The sequence below is a fragment of the Schistocerca cancellata genome, chromosome 4 (genome assembly GCF_023864275.1).
Source record: "Schistocerca cancellata isolate TAMUIC-IGC-003103 chromosome 4, iqSchCanc2.1, whole genome shotgun sequence".
In the NCBI taxonomy this organism is placed as follows: Eukaryota; Metazoa; Arthropoda; class Insecta; order Orthoptera; family Acrididae; genus Schistocerca; species Schistocerca cancellata.
Genome location: NC_064629.1, coordinates 10,015,001 through 10,039,464, shown reverse-complemented (window position 1 = coordinate 10,039,464; position 24,464 = coordinate 10,015,001). Strand labels below are relative to the sequence as shown.

Sequence of the window (24,464 nt, the reverse complement as noted above, 5' to 3'; positions counted from 1 at the left end):
CCGGGCCAAAACGACCTCCTCCCGCCGAGAAGGGCGTGAAGAGGTCGTCCAAGCCGTGGGGAGAGGTTTCTAGGCCCGAAGCTTGTTTTCAGTAAGTGTAGACCAATCGGCATGCCACAGCGATAAAATGCGCTGGCAAATGACCCTGCTAAAATTAGATGAACGCACACAACGAGAAGCTGTCCGAGGCTGGAGGACTGCAGCCTTGGCCGCGGCATCTGCAGCTTTGTTCCCAGGGATACCGACATGGCCAGGAACCCACATAAACGTAACCGAAGAACCGTCGTCCGCCAGCTGTTGAAGAGAGCGTTGGATCCGGTGTACGAAAGGGTGAACCGGATACGGATCACTGAGGCTCTGGATGGCGCTCAGGGAATCGGAGCAGAACGTCGGTGGCGGCGGATGTAAAGAACAGCCTGGTAGAGGGCAAAGAGCTCAGCTGTGAAGACCGAACAATGGCCATGGAGCCAGTATTTGAAACTGTGTGCCCCGACAATAAAAGAACACCCGAAACCGTCATTGGTCTTAGAGCCATCTGTATAAATGAAGATCATATTAATGAACTTCGAACGAAGTTCGACAAACCGGGAGCGGTATACCGAAGCTGGGGTAACCTCCTTTGGGAGCGAGCTGAGGTTAAGGTGAGAGCGAACCTGAGCCTGGAGCCAAGGTGGCGTGTGGCTGTCGCCCACTCGAAAGGTTGCAGGGAGTGAAAAATCGAGGTGTTGAAGGAGGCGACGAAAGCGAACTCCAGGGGGTAGAAGGGCAGAGACATATAACCGGTATTGACGGTCGAGAGAGTCGTCAAAAAACGAACGATAGGACGGGTGGTCGGGCATTGATAATAGCCGACAGGCATACCGACAAAGCAGTATATCGCGCTGGTAGGTTAGTGACAATTCACCGGCTTCAGCATGAAGACTCTCGACGGGAATAGTATAGAACACTCCGATCGCAAGACGTAACCCCCGATGTTGTATAGAGTTGGGGAGGCGTAAGATGGACGGCCGTGCAGAGGAGTATACAAAGCTCCCATAATCCAGCTTTGAGCGGACGATCGACCGATATACGCGAAGTAGGACGGTTCAATCCGCTCCCCACGACGTACCGCTGAGAACACGGAGGGCGTTTAGGGAACGGGTACAACGGGCAGCCAAATATGACATGTGGAGAGCAGCTAAGTTTCCTGTCAAATGTAAGACCTAAGAATTCTGTTGTTTCCACGAATGGGAGAACGAGTCGTAAGGACGGTGGGCGCCAGAAGTTAACACAGACCGTCTTCTCGGCAGAAAAACGGAAGCCATTGGTGACACTCCAGGAGTAAAGACGGTCAAGACAAAGCTGAAGACCGCGCTCCAGGAAACATGTATGCTGCGCGCTGCAGTAGACGGAAAAATCGTCCACGAAAGGGGAGCCTGATACATCAGCTGGGAGGCAATCCATTATTGGATTGATCACTGTGGCAAAGAGAGTGTCGCTCAAAACTTAACCCTGTGGCACATTCTCCTGGCGAAAGGCGCCGGACAGGACAGAACCCACACGTACCCTGAACTTTCGATCCATTAAAAACGGACGATTAAAAAGAGGGAGGCGACCGAGAAGGCCCCATGTATGCATGGTGCGGAGAATGCCCGCCCTCCAACAGGCGTCTTAAGCCTTCTCCAGATCAAAGAACACAGCCGCGGTCGGGCGCTTCTGCAAGAAGTTATTCATAATGAAGTTCGACAAGGTAACCGGATGGTCAACAGCAGAGTGGCGATTACGAAATCCACATTGTACATTGGTAAGTAGGCGTCGAGATTCGAGCACCCAAACCAAACGCGAGTTAACCATTCGCTCCATCACCTTACAGAGACAGCTGCTAAGGGAAATGGGTCGATAACTGGAAGGCAAGTACTTGTCCTTCCCCGGCTTAGGAATTGGCACAATAATAGACTCGCGCCAGCATGTGGGAACATGACCCGCAATCCAGATGCGATTATAAGTACGAAGAAGAAAACCTTTACCCGCAGAAGAAAGGTTCTTCAGCATCTGAATATGAATAAAATCAGGCCCTGAAGCGGAGGACCTTGACCGGGCAAGTGTATTTTCCAGTTTCCGCGTGCTGAATGAGGCATTATAACATTAATATGACATTATAACTTTCATGATTCGATAAGCGGAAGTTAGGTGGCCTTGCCTCCTCTGGCTGTTTTAGGGGGAGGAAGGCAGGGTGGTAATGAGCGGAGCTCGAAACCTCTGCGAAAAATCGGCCGAAGGCATTGGAGACATCCTCAGGGGCCACAAGGACGTCATTCGCGACCGTCAAGCCAGAAACTGGTGAGTGGACCTTAGTGCCAGATAGCCGGCGCAGGCTACCCCAGACAACAGAAGAAGGAGTAAAACTGTTGAAGGTGCTTGTGAAAGCAGCCCAGCTGGCTTTCTTTAATAACGCGATGACACTGCGCACGTAATCTTTTATAATACAATTCACCATCTTAGGGTGGCGTTTAAAGGTGCGTAGAGCACGTCGACGAGCACGTAAAGCGTCTGTACATGCTGCGGTCCACCAGGGGACCGGTACGCGACGTAGAGAAGAAGTAGTATGAGGGATGGAATATTCAGCAGCAGTGAGAATAACTTCCGTGAGGTGTGCGACATGACTATGGCAGCTTGCGAAGTTTTGATCCTGAAATGTCGCCCTGGAAGAGAAGAGCCCCCAGTCTGCTTTCGAGATGTTCCAACTAGTTGAGCATGGAGATGGGGTATGATGCAGGAGATGGATAACACAAGGGAAGTGGTCGATCGAATACGTATCAGAAAGTGTGTACCACTCAAACCGGCGTGCAAGTTGGGTAGTACTTATAGAGAGGTCTAAATGGGAATAGGTGAGAGTTGTGTCCGAAAGAAAAGTAGGGGCGCCAGTATTGAGGCAGACAAGATTGAGGTGGTTGAAAAGGTCTGCTAACAGGGAGCCTCTCGGGCAGGATGCTGGAGAGCCCCAAAGGGGATGGTGGGCATTGAAGTCTCCAGTCATCAAAAATGGTGCAGGTAGCTGAGCAATAATTTGCATCATGTCTGCCCTAGTAACGGCAGACGACGATGGAGCGTAAACAGTACAAATGGAAAATGTGAAAATGGGGAGAGTAATTCGGACGGCAACTGCCTGCAGATCGGTGTGCAATGTGATGGAATCATAGTAAATATCATCCCGGACCAGGAACATAACCCCGCCGTGAGCCAGAATACCTGCCATAGTGGGTACGTCAAAACGCACAGAGGTATAGTGTGCCAAGTCAATACAATCGCAGGGGTGGAGCTTCGTTTCCTGGAGAGCTACTACGAGCGGACAGCGCAAGCTTAGAAGCAAATAATTCTTCTCTGTTAGAGCAAATGCCGCGAATATTCCAATGAAAAAGAGCTATGGTGGGAAGAAAAAGAAAAAGCAAGAAGGGGTCACCTCGAAGGCCGCTGAGGGCCTGGCTTCGAGCGAGCACTGCTGCCGCTATCAATAGGCGGGGAGTCATCTTCCATTTTTTCAAGAGGATCTTCGGCCAACATGTTAAGATGGTCGGGATGGGGAGCTTCCTCCGACGGCCAGATGTTCGGCTACCAGCGGTGCGGCCAGGCGAAACGGAGGACGGCCTGGGGCGGCAACCGCTGGGTGGCGCAGGTGAAGAAACGCGTTGTGGCGGAGAAGGAGAGCTTTTCTTCTTGTGAGCCTTCTTGGAAGGTCGTTTAGTCGAAGTACTAATCGATGGCTGGGAGTTCGGGGTACGTAAGGAGTCTTCACGGGATGGTTCCTTCTTGAAGGCCCATGCATCTGACTTCTGGGTCTTCGTCTTGGTAGAAGATGAAGGTGCTTGTGTCTTAGGGGTGACGGGAGGAAGAGGAGACATTGACTGGGCGATTTTAGCACTAGCCGAACGGGCGACGGTAGCGCTTAAGGTCAGAACGCATGTCTGTGTCGATATCTCCTTAGTAGGCCGAGGAGAGGCGAGGACGGTACTTTATTTCCCCGCTGGGAGCAGCGTGGGCTTCCTACTAGCAAAAAGCTTGCGAGCAGCCGAGGTGGACACTTTCTCTTTGACCCGAATTTCCTGTACACAGCGTTCATCCTTGTAGATGGGACAGTCGCGAGAGGACACTGCATGGTCACCCTGACAGTTCACGCAACGAGGAGACGGAGGTGGACAGTCGCCCTCATGGGCGTCCCTGCCACAAGTGACGCATTTAGCCGCATTAGACCAAGACTGGCGGGTGTGCTTAAAACGCTGACACTGGTAGCAGCACGTAGGTGTTGGGACATAGGGGCGAACAGAAATAACCTCATAGCCCACTTTGAAGCGCGACAGCAGCTGAACACTATCATAGGTCAAGAAAAGTGTCCGGGTTGGTACAAGGTCATTGTCGACCTTTTTAATGACCCAATGGACAGCCGTCACGCTCGGCTCAGCGAGACAAGAATCTCCTCGTCAGTCAATTCGTTGAGTTACCTAGTATATACCACACCATGCGACGAATTCAAAGTGCAGTGAGCCTCCACCCGGACAGGGAACGTGTACAGGAGTGTGGCCAGAAGCAGTTTCTTGTGCCTGAAAGGCTCTCAGTTTCCAACAACAAGGTAACGGTACGCATTGACAGGTACGGCTATGGCATTTACGCCCTTCTGAATAACGAAAGTGTTGACAGATGAAAAATCCTTTCTATCCTCAGATCTAGAAACTACGAGGAACTTTGGGGCAGGCGGTAGTACTTTTGTCACTGGTAGCTGCTCAAATTTCCGTTTTTGGGCAGAAGTCTAGAGAAGAACAGAAATCCACTGCGGATGAATCCCCCATGATTGCCAGTGTCTCCGATGACGCGCTCCTTCCATATGGGGAACCTCAAAGAGGGCGCTCCGCCTTAGGTGAATGTTTACACCTCAGATCACACCTCCCGAGAAACGGACAGAGGGACAAATCAGCATGGTCAGATAGTGTCAGCTCGGGCAATCACCACTTCCTGGGCCAGGCCTTTACCAGGGGGTACGCACGGGCCCTACTTGTCGACCCAGAGTGGGGAATTACGCTTCACTCCGTCAGCGGCTATGCATGGGTCGGACTTCAGGCACGCACAGGGAGGTAAGAAGAGTAGGAAAAAAGGGAGAGATGGAGAAAGGGAGAGATGGAGAGAGGGAGAGAAAGGACATACACCATAGGGTGGATAAGGAGGCGAGGAGGGATGGAGGGAGAGGCTAGGGGGAGGGACAGGCGGGGCGAGGAGGAGGCAGAGGCGAGGCGAGGAGGAAAGGGGGACGAGGCGAGGAGGAGGCGGAGGCCGAGGCGAGGCGGAGGCGGAGGCCGAGGCGAGGCGAGGCCGGAGGCCGAGACGGCGCGAGGCCGGAGGCCGAGGCGAGGCGGAGGCGGAGGCCGAGGCGAGGCGAGGCCGGAGGCCGAGACGGCGCGAGGCCGGAGGCAGAGACGGCGCGAGGCGGGGGCAGAGACGGGGCGAGGAGGGGGCAGAGACGAGGCGATGAGGGGGGGGAGAGACGAGGCGATGAGGGGGGGGGAGAGACGAGGCGAGGAGGGGAGGGGGGAGAGACGAGGCGAGGAGGGGAGGGGGGAGAGACGAGGCGAGGAGGGGAGGGGGGAGAGACGAGGCGAGGAGGGGAGGGGGGAGAGACGAGGCGAGGAGGGGAGGGGGGAGAGACGAGGCGAGGAGGGGAGGGGGGAGAGACGAGGCGAGGAGGGGAGGGGGGAGAGACGAGGCGAGGAGGGGAGGGGGGAGAGACGAGGCGAGGAGGGGAGGGGGGAGAGACGAGGCGAGGAGGGGAGGGGGGAGAGACGAGGCGAGGAGGGGAGGGGGGAGAGACGAGGCGAGGAGGGGAGGGGGGAGAGACGAGGCGAGGAGGGGAGGGGGGAGAGACGAGGCGAGGAGGGGAGGGGGGAGAGACGAGGCGAGGAGGGGAGGGGGGAGAGACGAGGCGAGGAGGGGAGGGGGGAGAGACGAGGCGAGGAGGGGAGGGGGGAGAGACGAGGCGAGGAGGGGAGGGGGGAGAGACGAGGCGAGGAGGGGAGGGGGGAGAGACGAGGCGAGGAGGGGAGGGGGGAGAGACGAGGCGAGGAGGGGAGGGGGGAGAGACGAGGCGAGGAGGGGAGGGGGGAGAGACGAGGCGAGGAGGGGAGGGGGGAGAGACGAGGCGAGGAGGGGAGGGGGGAGAGACGAGGCGAGGAGGGGAGGGGGGAGAGACGAGGCGAGGAGGGGAGGGGGGGAGACGAGGCGAGGAGGGGAGGGGGGGAGACGAGGCGAGGAGGGGAGGGGGGGAGACGAGGCGAGGAGGGGAGGGGGGGAGACGAGGCGAGGAGGGGAGGGGGGGAGACGAGGCGAGGAGGGGAGGGGGGGAGACGAGGCGAGGAGGGGAGGGGGGGAGACGAGGCGAGGAGGGGAGGGGGGGAGACGAGGCGAGGAGGGGAGGGGGGGAGACGAGGCGAGGAGGGGAGGGGGGGAGACGAGGCGAGGAGGGGAGGGGGGGAGACGAGGCGAGGAGGGGAGGGGGGGAGACGAGGCGAGGAGGGGAGGGGGGGAGACGAGGCGAGGAGGGGAGGGGGGGAGACGAGGCGAGGAGGGGAGGGGGGGGGGAGACGAGGCGAGGAGGGGAGGGGGGGGGGAGACGAGGCGAGGAGGGGAGGGGGGGGGGAGACGAGGCGAGGAGGGGAGGGGGGGGAGACGAGGCGAGGAGGGGAGGGGGGGGAGACGAGGCGAGGAGGGGAGGGGGGGGAGACGAGGCGAGGAGGGGAGGGGGGGGGAGACGAGGCGAGGAGGGGAGGGGGGGGAGACGAGGCGAGGAGGGGAGGGGGGGGAGACGAGGCGAGGAGGGGAGGGGGGGAGACGAGGCGAGGAGGGGAGGGGGGGAGACGAGGCGAGGAGGGGAGGGGGGGAGACGAGGCGAGGAGGGGAGGGGGGGAGACGAGGCGAGGAGGGGAGGGGGGGAGACGAGGCGAGGAGGGGAGGGGGGGAGACGAGGCGAGGAGGGGAGGGGGGGAGACGAGGCGAGGAGGGGAGGGGGGGAGACGAGGCGAGGAGGGGAGGGGGGGAGACGAGGCGAGGAGGGGAGGGGGGGAGACGAGGCGAGGAGGGGAGGGGGGGAGACGAGGCGAGGAGGGGAGGGGGGGAGACGAGGCGAGGAGGGGAGGGGGGGAGACGAGGCGAGGAGGGGAGGGGGGGAGACGAGGCGAGGAGGGGAGGGGGGGAGACGAGGCGAGGAGGGGAGGGGGAGAGACGAGGCTTGGGGGGGAGGGGGGGAGACGAGGCGAGGAGGGGAGGGGGGGAGACGAGGCGAGGAGGGGAGGGGGGGAGACGAGGCGAGGAGGGGAGGGGGGGAGACGAGGCGAGGAGGGGAGGGGGGGAGACGAGGCGAGGAGGGGAGGGGGGGAGACGAGGCGAGGAGGGGAGGGGGGGAGACGAGGCGAGGAGGGGAGGGGGGGAGACGAGGCGAGGAGGGGAGGGGTGGGAGACGAGGCGAGGAGGGGAGGGGTGGGAGACGAGGCGAGGAGGGGAGGGGTGGGAGACGAGGCGAGGAGGGGAGGGGGGGAGACGAGGCGAGGAGGGGAGGGGGGGAGACGAGGCGAGGAGGGGGGGAGACGAGGCGAGAAGCAGGGGGAGACGAGGCGAGAAGCAGGGGGAGACGAGGCGAGAAGCAGGGGGAGACGAGGCGAGAAGCAGGGGGAGACGAGGCGAGAAGCAGGGGGAGACGAGGCGAGAAGCAGGGGGAGACGAGGCGAGAAGCAGGGGGAGACGAGGCGAGAAGGAGGGGGAGACGAGGCGAGAAGGAGGCAGAGACGAGGCGAGAAGGAGGCAGAGACGAGGCGAGAAGGAGGCAGAGACGAGGCGAGAAGGAGGCAGAGACGAGGCGAGAAGGAGGCAGAGACGAGGCGAGAAGGAGGCAGAGACGAGGCGAGAAGGAGGCAGAGACGAGGCGAGAAGGAGGCAGAGACGAGGCGAGAAGGAGGCAGAGACGAGGCGAGAAGGAGGCGGAGACGAGGCGAGAAGGAGGCGGAGACGAGGCGAGAAGGAGGCGGAGACGAGGCGAGAAGGAGGCGGAGACGAGGCGAGAAGGAGGCGGAGACGAGGCGAGAAGGAGGCGGAGACGAGGCGAGAAGGAGGCGGAGACGAGGCGAGAAGGAGGCGGAGACGAGGCGAGAAGGAGGCGGAGACGAGGCGAGAAGGAGGCAGAGACGAGGCGAGAAGGAGGCAGAGACGAGGCGAGAAGGAGGCAGAGACGAGGCGAGAAGGAGGCAGAGACGAGGCGAGAAGGAGGCAGAGACGAGGCGAGAAGGAGGGACAGACGAGGCGAGAAGGAGGGACAGACGAGGCGAGAAGGAGGGACAGACGAGGCGAGAAGGAGGGACAGACGAGGCGGGAAGGAGGGACAGACGAGGCGGGAAGGAGGGACAGACGAGGCGGGAAGGAGGGACAGACGAGGCGGGAAGGAGGAAGAGAGGAGGCGGGAAGGAGGAAGAGAGGAGGCGGGAAGGAGGAAGAGCGGAGGCGGGAAGGAGGAAGAGCGGAGGCGGGAAGGAGGAAGAGAGGAGGCGGGAAGGAGGAAGAGAGGAGGCGGGAAGGAGGAAGAGAGGAGGCGGGAAGGAGGAAGAGAGGAGGCGGGAAGGAGGAAGAGAGTGGGCGAGAAGGAGGAAGAGAGTGGGCGAGAAGGAGGAAGAGAGTGGGCGAGAAGGAGGAAGAGAGTGGGCGAGAAGGAGGAAGAGAGTGGGCGAGAAGGAGGAAGAGAGTGGGCGAGAAGGAGGAAGAGAGTGGGCGAGAAGGAGGAAGAGAGTGGGCGAGAAGGAGGCAGAGACGAGGCGAGAAGGAGGCAGAGACGAGGCGAGAAGGAGGCAGAGACGAGGCGAGAAGGAGGCAGAGACGAGGCGAGAAGGAGGCAGAGACGAGGCGAGAAGGAGGCAGAGACGAGGCGAGAAGGAGGCAGAGACGAGGCGAGAAGGAGGCAGAGACGAGGCGAGAAGGAGGCAGAGACGAGGCGAGAAGGAGGCAGAGACGAGGCGAGAAGGAGGCAGAGACGAGGCGAGAAGGAGGCAGAGACGAGGCGAGAAGGAGGCAGAGACGAGGCGAGAAGGAGGCAGAGACGAGGCGAGAAGGAGGCAGAGACGAGGCGAGAAGGAGGCAGAGACGAGGCGAGAAGGAGGCAGAGACGAGGCGAGAAGGAGGCAGAGACGAGGCGAGAAGGAGGCAGAGACGAGGCGAGAAGGAGGCAGAGACGAGGCGAGAAGGAGGCAGAGACGAGGCGAGAAGGAGGCAGAGACGAGGCGAGAAGGAGGCAGAGACGAGGCGAGAAGGAGGCAGAGACGAGGCGAGAAGGAGGCAGAGACGAGGCGAGAAGGAGGCAGAGACGAGGCGAGAAGGAGGCAGAGACGAGGCGAGAAGGAGGCAGAGACGAGGCGAGAAGGAGGCAGAGACGAGGCGAGAAGGAGGCAGAGACGAGGCGAGAAGGAGGCAGAGACGAGGCGAGAAGGAGGCAGAGACGAGGCGAGAAGGAGGCAGAGACGAGGCGAGAAGGAGGCAGAGACGAGGCGAGAAGGAGGCAGAGACGAGGCGAGAAGGAGGCAGAGACGAGGCGAGAAGGAGGCAGAGACGAGGCGAGAAGGAGGCAGAGACGAGGCGAGAAGGAGGCAGAGACGAGGCGAGAAGGAGGCAGAGACGAGGCGAGAAGGAGGCAGAGACGAGGCGAGAAGGAGGGACAGACGAGGCGAGAAGGAGGGACAGACGAGGCGAGAAGGAGGGACAGACGAGGCGAGAAGGAGGCAGAGACGAGGCGAGAAGGAGGGACAGACGAGGCGAGAAGGAGGCAGAGACGAGGCGAGAAGGAGGCAGAGACGAGGCGAGAAGGAGGCAGAGACGAGGCGAGAAGGAGGCAGAGACGAGGCGAGAAGGAGGCAGAGACGAGGCGAGAAGGAGGCAGAGACGAGGCGAGAAGGAGGCAGAGACGAGGCGAGAAGGAGGCAGAGACGAGGCGAGAAGGAGGCAGAGACGAGGCGAGAAGGAGGCAGAGACGAGGCGAGAAGGAGGCAGAGACGAGGCGAGAAGGAGGCAGAGACGAGGCGAGAAGGAGGCAGAGACGAGGCGAGAAGGAGGCAGAGACGAGGCGAGAAGGAGGCGGAGACGAGGCGAGAAGGAGGCGGAGACGAGGCGAGAAGGAGGCGGAGACGAGGCGAGAAGGAGGCGGAGACGAGGCGAGAAGGAGGCGGAGACGAGGCGAGAAGGAGGCGGAGACGAGGCGAGAAGGAGGCGGAGACGAGGCGAGAAGGAGGCAGAGACGAGGCGAGAAGGAGGCAGAGACGAGGCGAGAAGGAGGCAGAGACGAGGCGAGAAGGAGGCAGAGACGAGGCGAGAAGGAGGCAGAGACGAGGCGAGAAGGAGGCAGAGACGAGGCGAGAAGGAGGCAGAGACGAGGCGAGAAGGAGGCAGAGACGAGGCGAGAAGGAGGCAGAGACGAGGCGAGAAGGAGGGACAGACGAGGCGAGAAGGAGGGACAGACGAGGCGGGAAGGAGGGACAGACGAGGCGGGAAGGAGGGACAGACGAGGCGGGAAGGAGGGACAGACGAGGCGGGAAGGAGGGACAGACGAGGCGGGAAGGAGGGACAGACGAGGCGGGAAGGAGGGACAGACGAGGCGGGAAGGAGGGACAGACGAGGCGGGAAGGAGGAAGAGAGGAGGCGGGAAGGAGGAAGAGAGGAGGCGGGAAGGAGGAAGAGCGGAGGCGGGAAGGAGGAAGAGAGGAGGCGGGAAGGAGGAAGAGAGGAGGCGGGAAGGAGGAAGAGAGGAGGCGGGAAGGAGGAAGAGAGGAGGCGGGAAGGAGGAAGAGAGGAGGCGGGAAGGAGGAAGAGAGTGGGCGAGAAGGAGGAAGAGAGTGGGCGAGAAGGAGGAAGAGAGTGGGCGAGAAGGAGGAAGAGAGTGGGCGAGAAGGAGGAAGAGAGTGGGCGAGAAGGAGGAAGAGAGTGGGCGAGAAGGAGGAAGAGAGTGGGCGAGAAGGAGGCAGAGACGAGGCGAGAAGGAGGCAGAGACGAGGCGAGAAGGAGGCAGAGACGAGGCGAGAAGGAGGCAGAGACGAGGCGAGAAGGAGGCAGAGACGAGGCGAGAAGGAGGCAGAGACGAGGCGAGAAGGAGGCAGAGACGAGGCGAGAAGGAGGCAGAGACGAGGCGAGAAGGAGGCAGAGACGAGGCGAGAAGGAGGCAGAGACGAGGCGAGAAGGAGGCAGAGACGAGGCGAGAAGGAGGCAGAGACGAGGCGAGAAGGAGGCAGAGACGAGGCGAGAAGGAGGCAGAGACGAGGCGAGAAGGAGGCAGAGACGAGGCGAGAAGGAGGCAGAGACGAGGCGAGAAGGAGGCAGAGACGAGGCGAGAAGGAGGCAGAGACGAGGCGAGAAGGAGGCAGAGACGAGGCGAGAAGGAGGCAGAGACGAGGCGAGAAGGAGGCAGAGACGAGGCGAGAAGGAGGCAGAGACGAGGCGAGAAGGAGGCAGAGACGAGGCGAGAAGGAGGCAGAGACGAGGCGAGAAGGAGGCAGAGACGAGGCGAGAAGGAGGCAGAGACGAGGCGAGAAGGAGGCAGAGACGAGGCGAGAAGGAGGGACAGACGAGGCGAGAAGGAGGGACAGACGAGGCGGGAAGGAGGGACAGACGAGGCGGGAAGGAGGGACAGACGAGGCGGGAAGGAGGGACAGACGAGGCGGGAAGGAGGGACAGACGAGGCGGGAAGGAGGGACAGACGAGGCGGGAAGGAGGGACAGACGAGGCGGGAAGGAGGGACAGACGAGGCGGGAAGGAGGAAGAGAGGAGGCGGGAAGGAGGAAGAGAGGAGGCGGGAAGGAGGAAGAGCGGAGGCGGGAAGGAGGAAGAGAGGAGGCGGGAAGGAGGAAGAGAGGAGGCGGGAAGGAGGAAGAGAGGAGGCGGGAAGGAGGAAGAGAGGAGGCGGGAAGGAGGAAGAGAGGAGGCGGGAAGGAGGAAGAGAGTGGGCGAGAAGGAGGAAGAGAGTGGGCGAGAAGGAGGAAGAGAGTGGGCGAGAAGGAGGAAGAGAGTGGGCGAGAAGGAGGAAGAGAGTGGGCGAGAAGGAGGAAGAGAGTGGGCGAGAAGGAGGCAGAGACGAGGCGAGAAGGAGGCAGAGACGAGGCGAGAAGGAGGCAGAGACGAGGCGAGAAGGAGGCAGAGACGAGGCGAGAAGGAGGCAGAGACGAGGCGAGAAGGAGGCAGAGACGAGGCGAGAAGGAGGCAGAGACGAGGCGAGAAGGAGGCAGAGACGAGGCGAGAAGGAGGGACAGACGAGGCGAGAAGGAGGGACAGACGAGGCGAGAAGGAGGGACAGACGAGGCGAGAAGGAGGCAGAGACGAGGCGAGAAGGAGGGACAGACGAGGCGAGAAGGAGGGACAGACGAGGCGAGAAGGAGGGACAGACGAGGCGAGAAGGAGGGACAGACGAGGCGAGAAGGAGGCAGAGACGAGGCGAGAAGGAGGCAGAGACGAGGCGAGAAGGAGGCAGAGACGAGGCGAGAAGGAGGCAGAGACGAGGCGAGAAGGAGGCAGAGACGAGGCGAGAAGGAGGCAGAGACGAGGCGAGAAGGAGGCAGAGACGAGGCGAGAAGGAGGCAGAGACGAGGCGAGAAGGAGGCAGAGACGAGGCGAGAAGGAGGCAGAGACGAGGCGAGAAGGAGGCAGAGACGAGGCGAGAAGGAGGCAGAGACGAGGCGAGAAGGAGGCAGAGACGAGGCGAGAAGGAGGCAGAGACGAGGCGAGAAGGAGGCAGAGACGAGGCGAGAAGGAGGCAGAGACGAGGCGAGAAGGAGGCAGAGACGAGGCGAGAAGGAGGCAGAGACGAGGCGAGAAGGAGGCAGAGACGAGGCGAGAAGGAGGCAGAGACGAGGCGAGAAGGAGGCAGAGACGAGGCGAGAAGGAGGCAGAGACGAGGCGAGAAGGAGGCAGAGACGAGGCGAGAAGGAGGCAGAGACGAGGCGAGAAGGAGGCAGAGACGAGGCGAGAAGGAGGCAGAGACGAGGCGAGAAGGAGGCAGAGACGAGGCGAGAAGGAGGCAGAGACGAGGCGAGAAGGAGGCAGAGACGAGGCGAGAAGGAGGCAGAGACGAGGCGAGAAGGAGGCAGAGACGAGGCGAGAAGGAGGCAGAGACGAGGCGAGAAGGAGGCAGAGACGAGGCGAGAAGGAGGCAGAGACGAGGCGAGAAGGAGGCGGAGACGAGGCGAGAAGGAGGCGGAGACGAGGCGAGAAGGAGGCGGAGACGAGGCGAGAAGGAGGCGGAGACGAGGCGAGAAGGAGGCGGAGACGAGGCGAGAAGGAGGCAGAGACGAGGCGAGAAGGAGGCAGAGACGAGGCGAGAAGGAGGCAGAGACGAGGCGAGAAGGAGGCAGAGACGAGGCGAGAAGGAGGCAGAGACGAGGCGAGAAGGAGGCAGAGACGAGGCGAGAAGGAGGCAGAGACGAGGCGAGAAGGAGGCAGAGACGAGGCGAGAAGGAGGCAGAGACGAGGCGAGAAGGAGGCAGAGACGAGGCGAGAAGGAGGCAGAGACGAGGCGAGAAGGAGGCAGAGACGAGGCGAGAAGGAGGCAGAGACGAGGCGAGAAGGAGGGACAGACGAGGCGAGAAGGAGGGACAGACGAGGCGAGAAGGAGGGACAGACGAGGCGAGAAGGAGGGACAGACGAGGCGAGAAGGAGGGACAGACGAGGCGTGAAGGAGGGACAGACGAGGCGGGAAGGAGGGACAGACGAGGCGGGAAGGAGGGACAGACGAGGCGGGAAGGAGGGACAGACGAGGCGGGAAGGAGGAAGAGAGGAGGCGGGAAGGAGGAAGAGAGGAGGCGGGAAGGAGGAAGAGCGGAGGCGGGAAGGAGGAAGAGAGGAGGCGGGAAGGAGGAAGAGAGGAGGCGGGAAGGAGGAAGAGAGGAGGCGGGAAGGAGGAAGAGAGTGGGCGAGAAGGAGGAAGAGAGTGGGCGAGAAGGAGGAAGAGAGTGGGCGAGAAGGAGGAAGAGAGTGGGCGAGAAGGAGGAAGAGAGTGGGCGAGAAGGAGGAAGAGAGTGGGCGAGAAGGAGGAAGAGAGTGGGCGAGAAGGAGGCAGAGACGAGGCGAGAAGGAGGCAGAGACGAGGCGAGAAGGAGGCAGAGACGAGGCGAGAAGGAGGCAGAGACGAGGCGAGAAGGAGGCAGAGACGAGGCGAGAAGGAGGCAGAGACGAGGCGAGAAGGAGGCAGAGACGAGGCGAGAAGGAGGCAGAGACGAGGCGAGAAGGAGGCAGAGACGAGGCGAGAAGGAGGCAGAGACGAGGCGAGAAGGAGGCAGAGACGAGGCGAGAAGGAGGCAGAGACGAGGCGAGAAGGAGGCAGAGACGAGGCGAGAAGGAGGCAGAGACGAGGCGAGAAGGAGGCAGAGACGAGGCGAGAAGGAGGCAGAGACGAGGCGAGAAGGAGGCAGAGACGAGGCGAGAAGGAGGCAGAGACGAGGCGAGAAGGAGGCAGAGACGAGGCGAGAAGGAGGCAGAGACGAGGCGAGAAGGAGGCAGAGACGAGGCGAGAAGGAGGCAGAGACGAGGCGAGAAGGAGGCAGAGACGAGGCGAGAAGGAGGCAGAGACGAGGCGAGAAGGAGGCAGAGACGAGGCGAGAAGGAGGCAGAGACGAGGCGAGAAGGAGGCAGAGACGAGGCGAGAAGGAGGCAGAGACGAGGCGAGAAGGAGGCAGAGACGAGGCGAGAAGGAGGCAGAGACGAGGCGAGAAGGAGGCAGAGACGAGGCGAGAAGGAGGCAGAGACGAGGCGAGAAGGAGGCAGAGACGAGGCGAGAAGGAGGCAGAGACGAGGCGAGAAGGAGGCAGAGACGAGGCGAGAAGGAGGGACAGACGAGGCGAGAAGGAGGGACAGACGAGGCGAGAAGGAGGCAGAGACGAGGCGAGAAGGAGGGACAGACGAGGCGAGAAGGAGGGACAGACGAGGCGAGAAGGAGGGACAGACGAGGCGAGAAGGAGGGACAGACGAGGCGGGAAGGAGGGACAGACGAGGCGGGAAGGAGGAAGAGAGGAGGCGGGAAGGAGGAAGAGAGGAGGCGGGAAGGAGGAAGAGAGGAGGCGGGAAGGAGGAAGAGCGGAGGCGGGAAGGAGGAAGAGAGGAGGCGGGAAGGAGGAAGAGAGTGGGCGAGAAGGAGGAAGAGAGGAGGCGGGAAGGAGGAAGAGAGGAGGCGGGAAGGAGGAAGAGAGTGGGCGAGAAGGAGGAAGAGAGTGGGCGAGAAGGAGGAAGAGAGTGGGCGAGAAGGAGGAAGAGAGTGGGCGAGAAGGAGGAAGAGAGTGGGCGAGAAGGAGGAAGAGAGTGGGCGAGAAGGAGGAAGAGAGTGGGCGAGAAGGAGGAAGAGAGTGGGCGAGAAGGAGGAAGAGAGTGGGCGAGAAGGAGGAAGAGAGTGGGCGAGAAGGAGGAAGAGAGTGGGCGAGAAGGAGGAAGAGAGTGGGCGAGAAGGAGGAAGAGAGTGGGCGAGAAGGAGGAAGAGAGTGGGCGAGAAGGAGGAAGAGAGTGGGCGAGAAGGAGGAAGAGAGTGGGCGAGAAGGAGGAAGAGAGTGGGCGAGAAGGAGGAAGAGAGTGGGCGAGAAGGAGGAAGAGAGTGGGCGAGAAGGAGGAAGAGAGTGGGCGAGAAGGAGGAAGAGAGTGGGCGAGAAGGAGGAAGAGAGTGGGCGAGAAGGAGGAAGAGAGTGGGCGAGAAGGAGGAAGAGAGTGGGCGAGAAGGAGGAAGAGAGTGGGCGAGAAGGAGGAAGAGAGTGGGCGAGAAGGAGGAAGAGAGTGGGCGAGAAGGAGGAAGAGAGTGGGCGAGAAGGAGGAAGAGAGTGGGCGAGAAGGAGGAAGAGAGTGGGCGAGAAGGAGGAAGAGAGTGGGCGAGAAGGAGGAAGAGAGTGGGCGAGAAGGAGGAAGAAAGGGGGTGAGAAGGACGAAGAGAGGAGGAGAGGAGGCAAGAAGAGAGAAGGAGGAGGCAAGATAAAAAGTAAGGAAAACAGTGAGAGAGGGAAAAGGACAAAGAAAGGAAAGAAATGAAGGAAGAAAGAAAGAAACCAGAATAAGCGAAAAACCAAAATGACGACAAATCGAAGTCGATGAACCGTCCGTCTCCGGACGCAGGCGCAAAGTACTCCGTTGAGGTGGAGGGACTGCTTTTAGTCGCCTCTTACGGCAGACAGGAATACCTCGGGCCTATTCTTACCCCAGACCCGCAGAGGGACAACCGTCGCTGAACGACCACACTCTGCGAGAGCAAAAACAGCATCTTGAATACCGCACACCAAAGGGTCCCGAGAAAAACACTGGTCGCGTGCTTGCAATCGAGTGCGGAGTCACTGCATATGACAAATGATTCCCCAGGGCAGGAGGAAAGGTGAGCGAGTGCAAGATAAAGAGCAACCTGCTCCGCAGTGAAAATACTGCTCCTAGAGGGCAGGGAATGCTGCTCAACGAAGTCGCCATGGATGAAAGCAAACCCAGTGCGTCCATCGACGACAGAACCATCGGTTTAGACTACATCTGCATCGTGAAACGAGGCAAGAAGAGCCTCGAATTGTTGACGAAGACTGGCATGTGAAACGGAGGACTTGGAGTCGCAGGACAAATCGAAGCAAAGTCGCAAGAGAGGGAGGGACGGGGGGTTGGTGGGAGAGTGAAAAGAATACAAATCTATAGGTTCACTGGACTAATTTATCACTTACTAGCGTCTTACATACCATTTCTATTGTACCCTCTCATCTTTGCTGATTCTGTTGGCACTGTTTATGTCTCCGCTAGCAAGCCAGGCTGGAGTTACTTGCACTGAAATGACTTATTTATAGCAGAAAACCACATTCCTTTGGATACGAATACTCGTCTACCTTTGGTTGAAATAAGCAGTCACACGGTTACGGGTGCTCAACGGCGAGGTTACCAGCGCTCTTACACGCACTAAAAATCAACGGATATGAAAAAAAATTAAAACGTGATGATACACGCAAACACAACTGGAAACAATAAAAGATGCTATACAAGATACTAAAACACAGGCACAACGAGAACAGAGCTTAAAGGAAGGCACAGGAAAACGTCACTGGCTGACCACTTACGTAAAATATGGGCGAGCCTGTCACCCTGTGAACGTATTTAAATCGCCTGCTCAAAACCACGGTAAAAACGTTGGACAATTTACGAAAGTTTAAAACTAGCTACATTCGTTTGATCACTACCTAAAATAGGTTGCAGATCCGTGGGCAAATCAGCTGCAGCCCACTGGCTGTAAAATGAAACTATCCAATAAAACGTGGCGCAGAGTGATATGTACGCAACAAGCGCCACACATCAGAGGGTCCTCTCGCTGGGGCAAGAAACCGTGCATCATAGTGCTGCAGCCTATATGAAAACGGGTGAGGAGGACCTCATCACGTCAATGTAGCTGGAAGGAAGTACGCCACTACCATGTTGTGGGCTTTACTACACGGAGCGGATTGGATTGTCAGTCACTTTATAACACTCCCACCTGCTACTACTGTACCATAACCTCAATGCTAGAAGCAGGTTGTAACATAAAACAATTTTGTAAAAGAAACTATGGCACAAAGCAACAGAGCAGTGTTACCCTCTGAGAGGAATTTTGTTAAATTGACCGTGTTGTTCCTAATGGAGGTGGCTTATCGGAAATGAAAGTCAGAATTACGTAAATATTGGAATAGTGACAAACAAAATTTTGCGTAGCAATACTGTTCCTAGAATAAGGGAAACGGTCGCCAACCTAATTAGGCAAGAGAATGATTAACGCTCTCGTTTATGAAAGTAGGTATAAGTAACTATAATGGACAAACACAACAAACACAACCTAGACTTAGCAACACGCGAGTGCAATGAACTCTGACACACATATGTTTTAAGATTGAAGCTAACAGTTAGAGCAGCATGAACTATTTTCAGAATTATAAGAGATACCGAAACACCCTATTACTTTCAGGCTTACTTAAAGTGAATGGTCTTTTTGACATTGCTATTAACATGCACTTCTAATACACAAGATACACAAACACTTAGCAAACATGAGAATGTAACGTTTCACAACTACAGCTTTCTCACTTTTACTACAACGAAACACAATGTTGACAAAATTGCAAGAAACTGACTCACCTTTTAGAATTTACTACAGACAATGATGTGTTCGTTTACTTTATAAGCCTCAGTCTTAAGGACTTTTAATTTTGAAGTTGGTAACAGCACTTTAGTAAGCAGTTTTACTAGGAAAATCATTTCAACAAGCATCATTAAATTTAACTTTCTCTTTACTATGTTCAAAGGGCATCAATTTGAAAAAAAAAAAGGAAAACACTGGTTTTTAATGTTCTTTCAGTAGGGACACTCGGTAATCACTTTAGCTCAAACGGAGAGGACCCTGAGAGGTGTTATGATGAGGAGTAAAATCAAGGTAGGTACATAAAATTCAGATATGAATTACCTTATATTTCAGCACACTAACACATCCATTAGGCTGATCCTTCACTGTACATCAATATAGTATTACGTTACAGTGATTGCACAACGTGGTGGCAACTGCATGTTGGTAGGTGGAATTGCAGGTAGAATTGCCGGACTCTATCATATCTTCGTGGCGATGACTCATACAAATTCCATAATAGTTCCAGCTATTTATCCATCCATCCAAGGCCTTGGAAAGAAGCAGGAAAAGCCTCTCTCTGGATCATCACAATATGCACCTTTATACTAGCAGTGCACGGACTCTTAGCTCGTCTCCGACGACTGGCTCGTTTCCGACTGGTTGCTCGTCCCCGACTCGTAGCTCGTCCCCGACTGCTGGCTAATCTCCGACTGCTGGCTAATCTCCGACTGACTATCAGTTCCACCTTTTCCACCTAGGCCAACCACAATTTGCGCGTGCTACACAGTTCCGTTCCTGAGGGGAACCACTACACCTTTTACATACAGAATAACTAAGAGTCCTAAGTGAAGGTCAGCAGTTTACATAACAGCAAACAAATACATTAAATGAAACAGAACATTTTCACATATTGACACTTCTACAAAAAATTATTCACACAAAATTACAATTATATACAGTAAGTTTTGTTCCCTCCAAGTGGGACAAAGAATATAAATTGCAGATACACTACTTTGCATAGAATTAAATCACGACATCAATGGTTTGACAAAGAAAAGAGTACACAATTTTATGTTATCGATTCAAACACATTTACATACGATCAACAATGTAACATTAAATAAAGGAAAAGCAAAATAAATTCATACAGCATAAGAGCTGTGGTGTTACAAACCCACCCTCACGAATAAAACTTAAAACTAAATTAGCCAATGAGGCGTTGTCAGCTAAAATTAATGGCAACATGTCCAGTAGCTGAAGAGTCCGTCGCAGGGCAGCCAAAGGAGGACAGCTCACCAAGATATGGGCCACCGTCACCCTGGCGCCACACCGACACTGACTGAGGTGGGTCATCACGGCACAAGAGGTAGCCGTGTGTCACACAAACGAGGCCAATGCGGAGCTGGCAGAGAACCACGGAGTCCCTGCGAGAGGTCCACATGGAGGACTGCCACACAATCGTAGTCTCCCTAATGGCACGCAGTTTGTTGTGCATGCTGAGGTTATGCCTTTTCGTCTCCAAAAGCCGCAAAACTTTGCGGCGTAGTACTTACTGCATGTTGGTCAGTTGCAGAGAAGCCGATCTCCACGAGTGGTTTCCACGTAGCCTGTTGGCCAGCCTGTCGGCAAGTTTGTTGCCTGAGATTCCGACGTGACCTGGGGTCCAGAGAAACACCACTGAAGACCGAACCATTCCAGGCATAGATGAACTCCTAGATGGTCGCTACCAACGGATGACGAGGGGAGCACTGGTCGATACCTTGTAGGCTGCTCGAGGAGTCGGCACACAGAAACGACTCCCCAAGGCATGAACAGATGTGCTCAAGAGCACAAGATACAGCCAACAGCTCGGCCGTGGAGGAACTGCAGCCATCGGGAAGGAATGCTGTTCAATATGTCCTCCATGGACATACGCGAAGCTGACGAGAGCATCAGCCATCGAGCCGTCAGTGCAAACCACTTTGTGGCCTCGGTGCATGTCAAGAATCGAGATGAAGTGACAGTGGAGAGCCGCAAGGTTAATGGAGTCGTTAAGGCCACGTGAAAGATTTAGACAAAGCTGTGGCTGAGGCTTACAACATGGAGATATACGTGAATGGACCTCGAGGAGAGGTAATACAGGCAAGGACTCCAGACAGAAGCTATTTTATGCAAACCGTAGTCGTTAGCCCCCTGATCTGGGTTGCCGTTGTGGGAGATGGACTGCCTTAGTTGGGGAAAAGGAAAGGGTAATTTGGATGCTCAGGAGAATTATGAATGTGTGCTACATAACTGGCGAGCAGTTTTGCACGTCTAATTTGCAATGGAGGGACCCCAGCTTTCACCAGTACACTGGTCACCGGACTCGTCCTAAAAGCTCCTGTCGCTAGTTGAACCTCGCAATAATACACAGGGTCGAGTAAATGCAACGCTGAGGGCGCTGCCAAACCATAAACCACACTCCCATAGTCAATTCGGGATCGGACAAGGGCTCTGTGGAGTCGCAGCAGCGTACAGCTACCTGCACCCCAATCGGATTGCTCAGGCGTCGGCAGGCATTGAGGTGCTGCCAGCACTTCTGCTTAAGCTGACGAAGATGAGGAAGCCAAGTCAATCGAGCAACGAAAACCAGTCCTAAGAATTTGTGTGTCTCCACTACAGTGAGTGGATCGTCATGAAGGTAAAGTTCTGGGTCCAGATGAATGGTACGACGCCGACAGAAGTGCATGACACACGACTTTGCGTCTGGAAACTGGAGGCCGTGGGCTACAGCCCACAACTGCACCTTGTGGATGGCTCCCTATAGGTGACGCTCAGCAACACCAGTACTGGAGCAGCAGTACTAAATGCATAATTCGTCTGCATACAGAGAAGGTGAGATGGAGGGTCCAACAGCTGCTCCTAGACCGTTAATGGCCACTAAAAACAGAGAATCCAGAGCCCTGTAGAACTTCATTCTCCTGGATATGGGTCGTTCTATAGGAGGTACCAACTTGGACATGGAGTGACAAGAGGTTTTCGATGAACATCCAGAGTGGGCCCAGAGACGCTACTCATACAATGTGACAAGGATATGATGTCGCTAGGTCGTGTCATATGGTTTTCGTAAATCAATGCTGACAGCAACCAGGCATTGGCGTCTGGAAAAGGCTGTTTGGATGGCAGACTACGGACACAAGATTAGCAGTGGTAGATCGACCCTGGCAGAACCCACCCCGGCATGGAGCCAGTAGGCCATGTGACTAAACGGACCCAACCAAACCGCCCACATACCATACATTCCAGCAGCTTACAAAGAATGTTGGTGAGGCAGATGGGCCGATGGCTATCCATATCAAGCGGGTTTTTTCCGGGTTTGAGCACCGGAATGATGGTGCTCTCCCGCCATTGCAATGGAAAGACGCCACTGCACCAGATCTGGTTGAAGATGAGGAGTTGTCACATAGTCAGATGAGAGACGATTAAGCATCTGGCTGTGGATCCGATCAAGCCCAGGAGCTGTGTCAGGGCAATGTGCAAGTGCACTGAGGAGCTCCCACTTTGTAAATGGGGCGTTATACTGTTCACTGTGGCGTGTATTGAATGAGAGGATGTTCTCGTCCAGCCGCAGATAGAGTGTGAAAGGCTGGGGGTAATTCTCCAGCGCAGACCCGTTGGGGTCTGGTACCCAGAAAGATGTTTGAACTTTGCACAGACGTGGGAAGGTGACGTATGGCGTCTAATGGTCGAGATGTATCTCTCCCAACATTCCTGCTGCCGTCGTTTGATAAGCTGGCGAACGCGGGCACAGAGCTTTTTAAAGGCTACCGGATGAGGTGCTCCATGGCCGGGTGCCGCTTATGCTACTGTAGAGATCGCTGGCGCTCCTTAATTGCTTCAGCGACTTCCGGCGACCACCAAGGGACTGCCTTACCCCTCGGGCACCATAAAGAACGAGGGATCGCGTTTTCTGCCGCAGAAACTGTGGTGTCACAGCCAGACACCACACTTGCTGGGTGGTAGCCTTTAAATCGGCCGCGGTCCGTTAGTATACGTCGGACCCGCGTGTCGCCACTATCAGTGATTGCAGACCGAGCGCCGCCACACGGCAGGTCTAGAGAGACTTCCTAGCACTCGCCCCAGTTGTACAGCCGACTTTGCTACCGATGGTTCACTGACAAATTACGCTCTCATTTGCCGAGACGATAGTTAGCATGGCCTTCAGCTACGTCATTTGCTACGACCTAGCAAGGCGCCATTACCAGTTACTATTGATGCTGTAAAACATGTACCATCGAGAGCGATGTTCACCAATTATTGATTAAAGTTAAGTATTCCAAAAGCTACGTACTTTTTTTTACTAGTCTCATTCCGTGTCCTGTTCCAGACCTCACGCCAGCCTGCGTGAACTTAAATGCGTGCCTTTCGGCTTCCTCCTAGTGGGTTGGCTGTCTTGCCAGTCCACAACAGAAACAATTGCTGTAGTCACCTGCTCAACCATCACATAGATGTTACTGTGTTGGGGAGATTGAACTATGACAGCAGAGGTGAAAGTTTCCCAGTCTGCCGTGTTTAAAGCCAATCTGCGCAGCTGTCCATGAGCATGACACTGGGGCAGTGACAGTAAGATGGAGAAGTGGTCACTACCACACAGGTCGTCACATGTTCTCCAGTGGGTAGATGGGAGAAGTCTTGGGCTGCAAAGTGATAAATCGATGGCTGAGTAACTACCATGAGCCACACTGGAATGTGTGGCGGTCCCAGTATTTAAGAGACGGAGGTCGAACCGAGACAGTAAAGTTTCAACATCTCTGTCTTGGCCAGTAAGCACAGTGACAACCCACAAGGGGTTATGGGTGTTAAAATCTCCCAAAAGTAGCAAAGGTTTAGGGAGTTTATCAGTCAATGCAGTTAATACATCCAGGGGTTCTGCACCATCTGGAGGAATGTATATATTGCACAGTTATTTCCTCCATCGTCATTCTGATAGCCACAGCTTCAAGGATGGTTTGAAGGGGTACAGTTTCACTACAGACAGTTGACATAAACGCAAACTCCATCTGACACTATTATAGCCGCTACAGTTACTGTAATGATACTAAAATGTAAACTTTCACGGCCGGAAATATCATGTCCATTATAATTATCCGGGCTGTTATGCCGTGGTCGGTCGATGAATGCTGTGGTGATTCCCAACGTTTCGTCTCCGACTGCGGGAGACATCTTCAAGGGGGTCCGTAGCTTGATGGAAGGTCCAACAGACACACACTGGCTCGCTACTGACTGCCGCTAAATTCCGTGTCCGCGCGCCCCCGCGCCGCGGCGTGACGTCACGTGTTTTGAAAACGTCAGTGCAATTGGCCGCTGTCCGTCGTCGTCGATCGCCGTTGCCATCACCCAGTAGTGGACGAGTGGTACACATCTTCTTTAACACCGGCATCCATATACCGTTTAATTTGACGCCCTCCTCCTTTCTGTTGAAATTATTTGGGTGTTTAGCGATTTCGATCGCCTCCCTGTAGAGCCTTTCGTAATATCCGCTCGTGGCCGCTAGTACTTGCGTCTCCTCGAAACGAATATTGTGGTTCCCTGGCTGGAAAGCATGCTCCGCAACAGCTGATCGTTCCGTTTCTCTTCTTCTACAATTTCCCTTGTGCTCTTCCAAACGTTTAGAAACAGTTCTTTTAGTGGTACCGACATAAACATCACCACAGCTGCATGGGATCCTATACACTCCAGATTTTTCGAATGGTTTGCGAGCGTCCTTGGCAGGCCTAAGGTATTCCTGTATCTTCCTTAGGCCTGCCAAGGACGCTCGCAAACCATTCGAAAAATCTGGAGTGTATAGGATCCCATGCATCTGTGGTGATGTTTATGTGGGTACCACTAAAAGAACTGTTTCTAAACGTTTGGAAGAGCACAAGGGAAATTGTAGAAGAGGAGAAACGGAACGATCAGCTGTTGCGGAGCATGCTTTCTAGCCAGGGAACCACAATATTCGTTTCGAGGAGACGCAAGTACTAGCGGCCACGAACGGATATTACGAAAGGCTCTACAGGGAGGCGATCGAAATCGCTAAACACCCAAATAATTTCAACAGAAAGGAGGAGGGCGTCAAATTAAACGGTATATGGATGCCGGTGTTAAAGAAGATGTGTACCACTCGTCCACTACTGGGTGATGGCAACGGCGATCGACGACGACGGACAGCGGCCAATTGCACTGACGTTTTCAAAACACATGAAGTCACGCCGCGGCGCGGGGGCGCGCGGACACGGAATTTAGCGGCAGTCAGTAGCGAGCCAGTGTGTGTGTGTTGGACCTTCCATCAAGCTACGGACCCCCTTGAAGATGTCTCCCGCAGTCGGAGACGAAACGTTGGGAATCA

At 56.6% G+C, this 24,464-nt stretch overlaps 1 protein-coding gene across 1 annotated transcript in view; it reads left to right on the top strand.

The window, feature by feature from the left end:
- Window positions 1-5,202: 5,202 nt before the first annotated feature.
- Window positions 5,203-24,464, top strand: part of LOC126183274 (trichohyalin-like) — a 35,700-nt gene continuing 16,438 nt past the window's right edge. Inside the window, exons 1-2 of the mRNA XM_049925097.1 lie at window positions 5,203-5,490; window positions 7,640-15,830. Of these exons, the coding sequence (XP_049781054.1) occupies window positions 5,203-5,490; window positions 7,640-15,830 (8,479 nt within the window). The remainder of the gene's footprint in view (window positions 5,491-7,639; window positions 15,831-24,464) is intronic.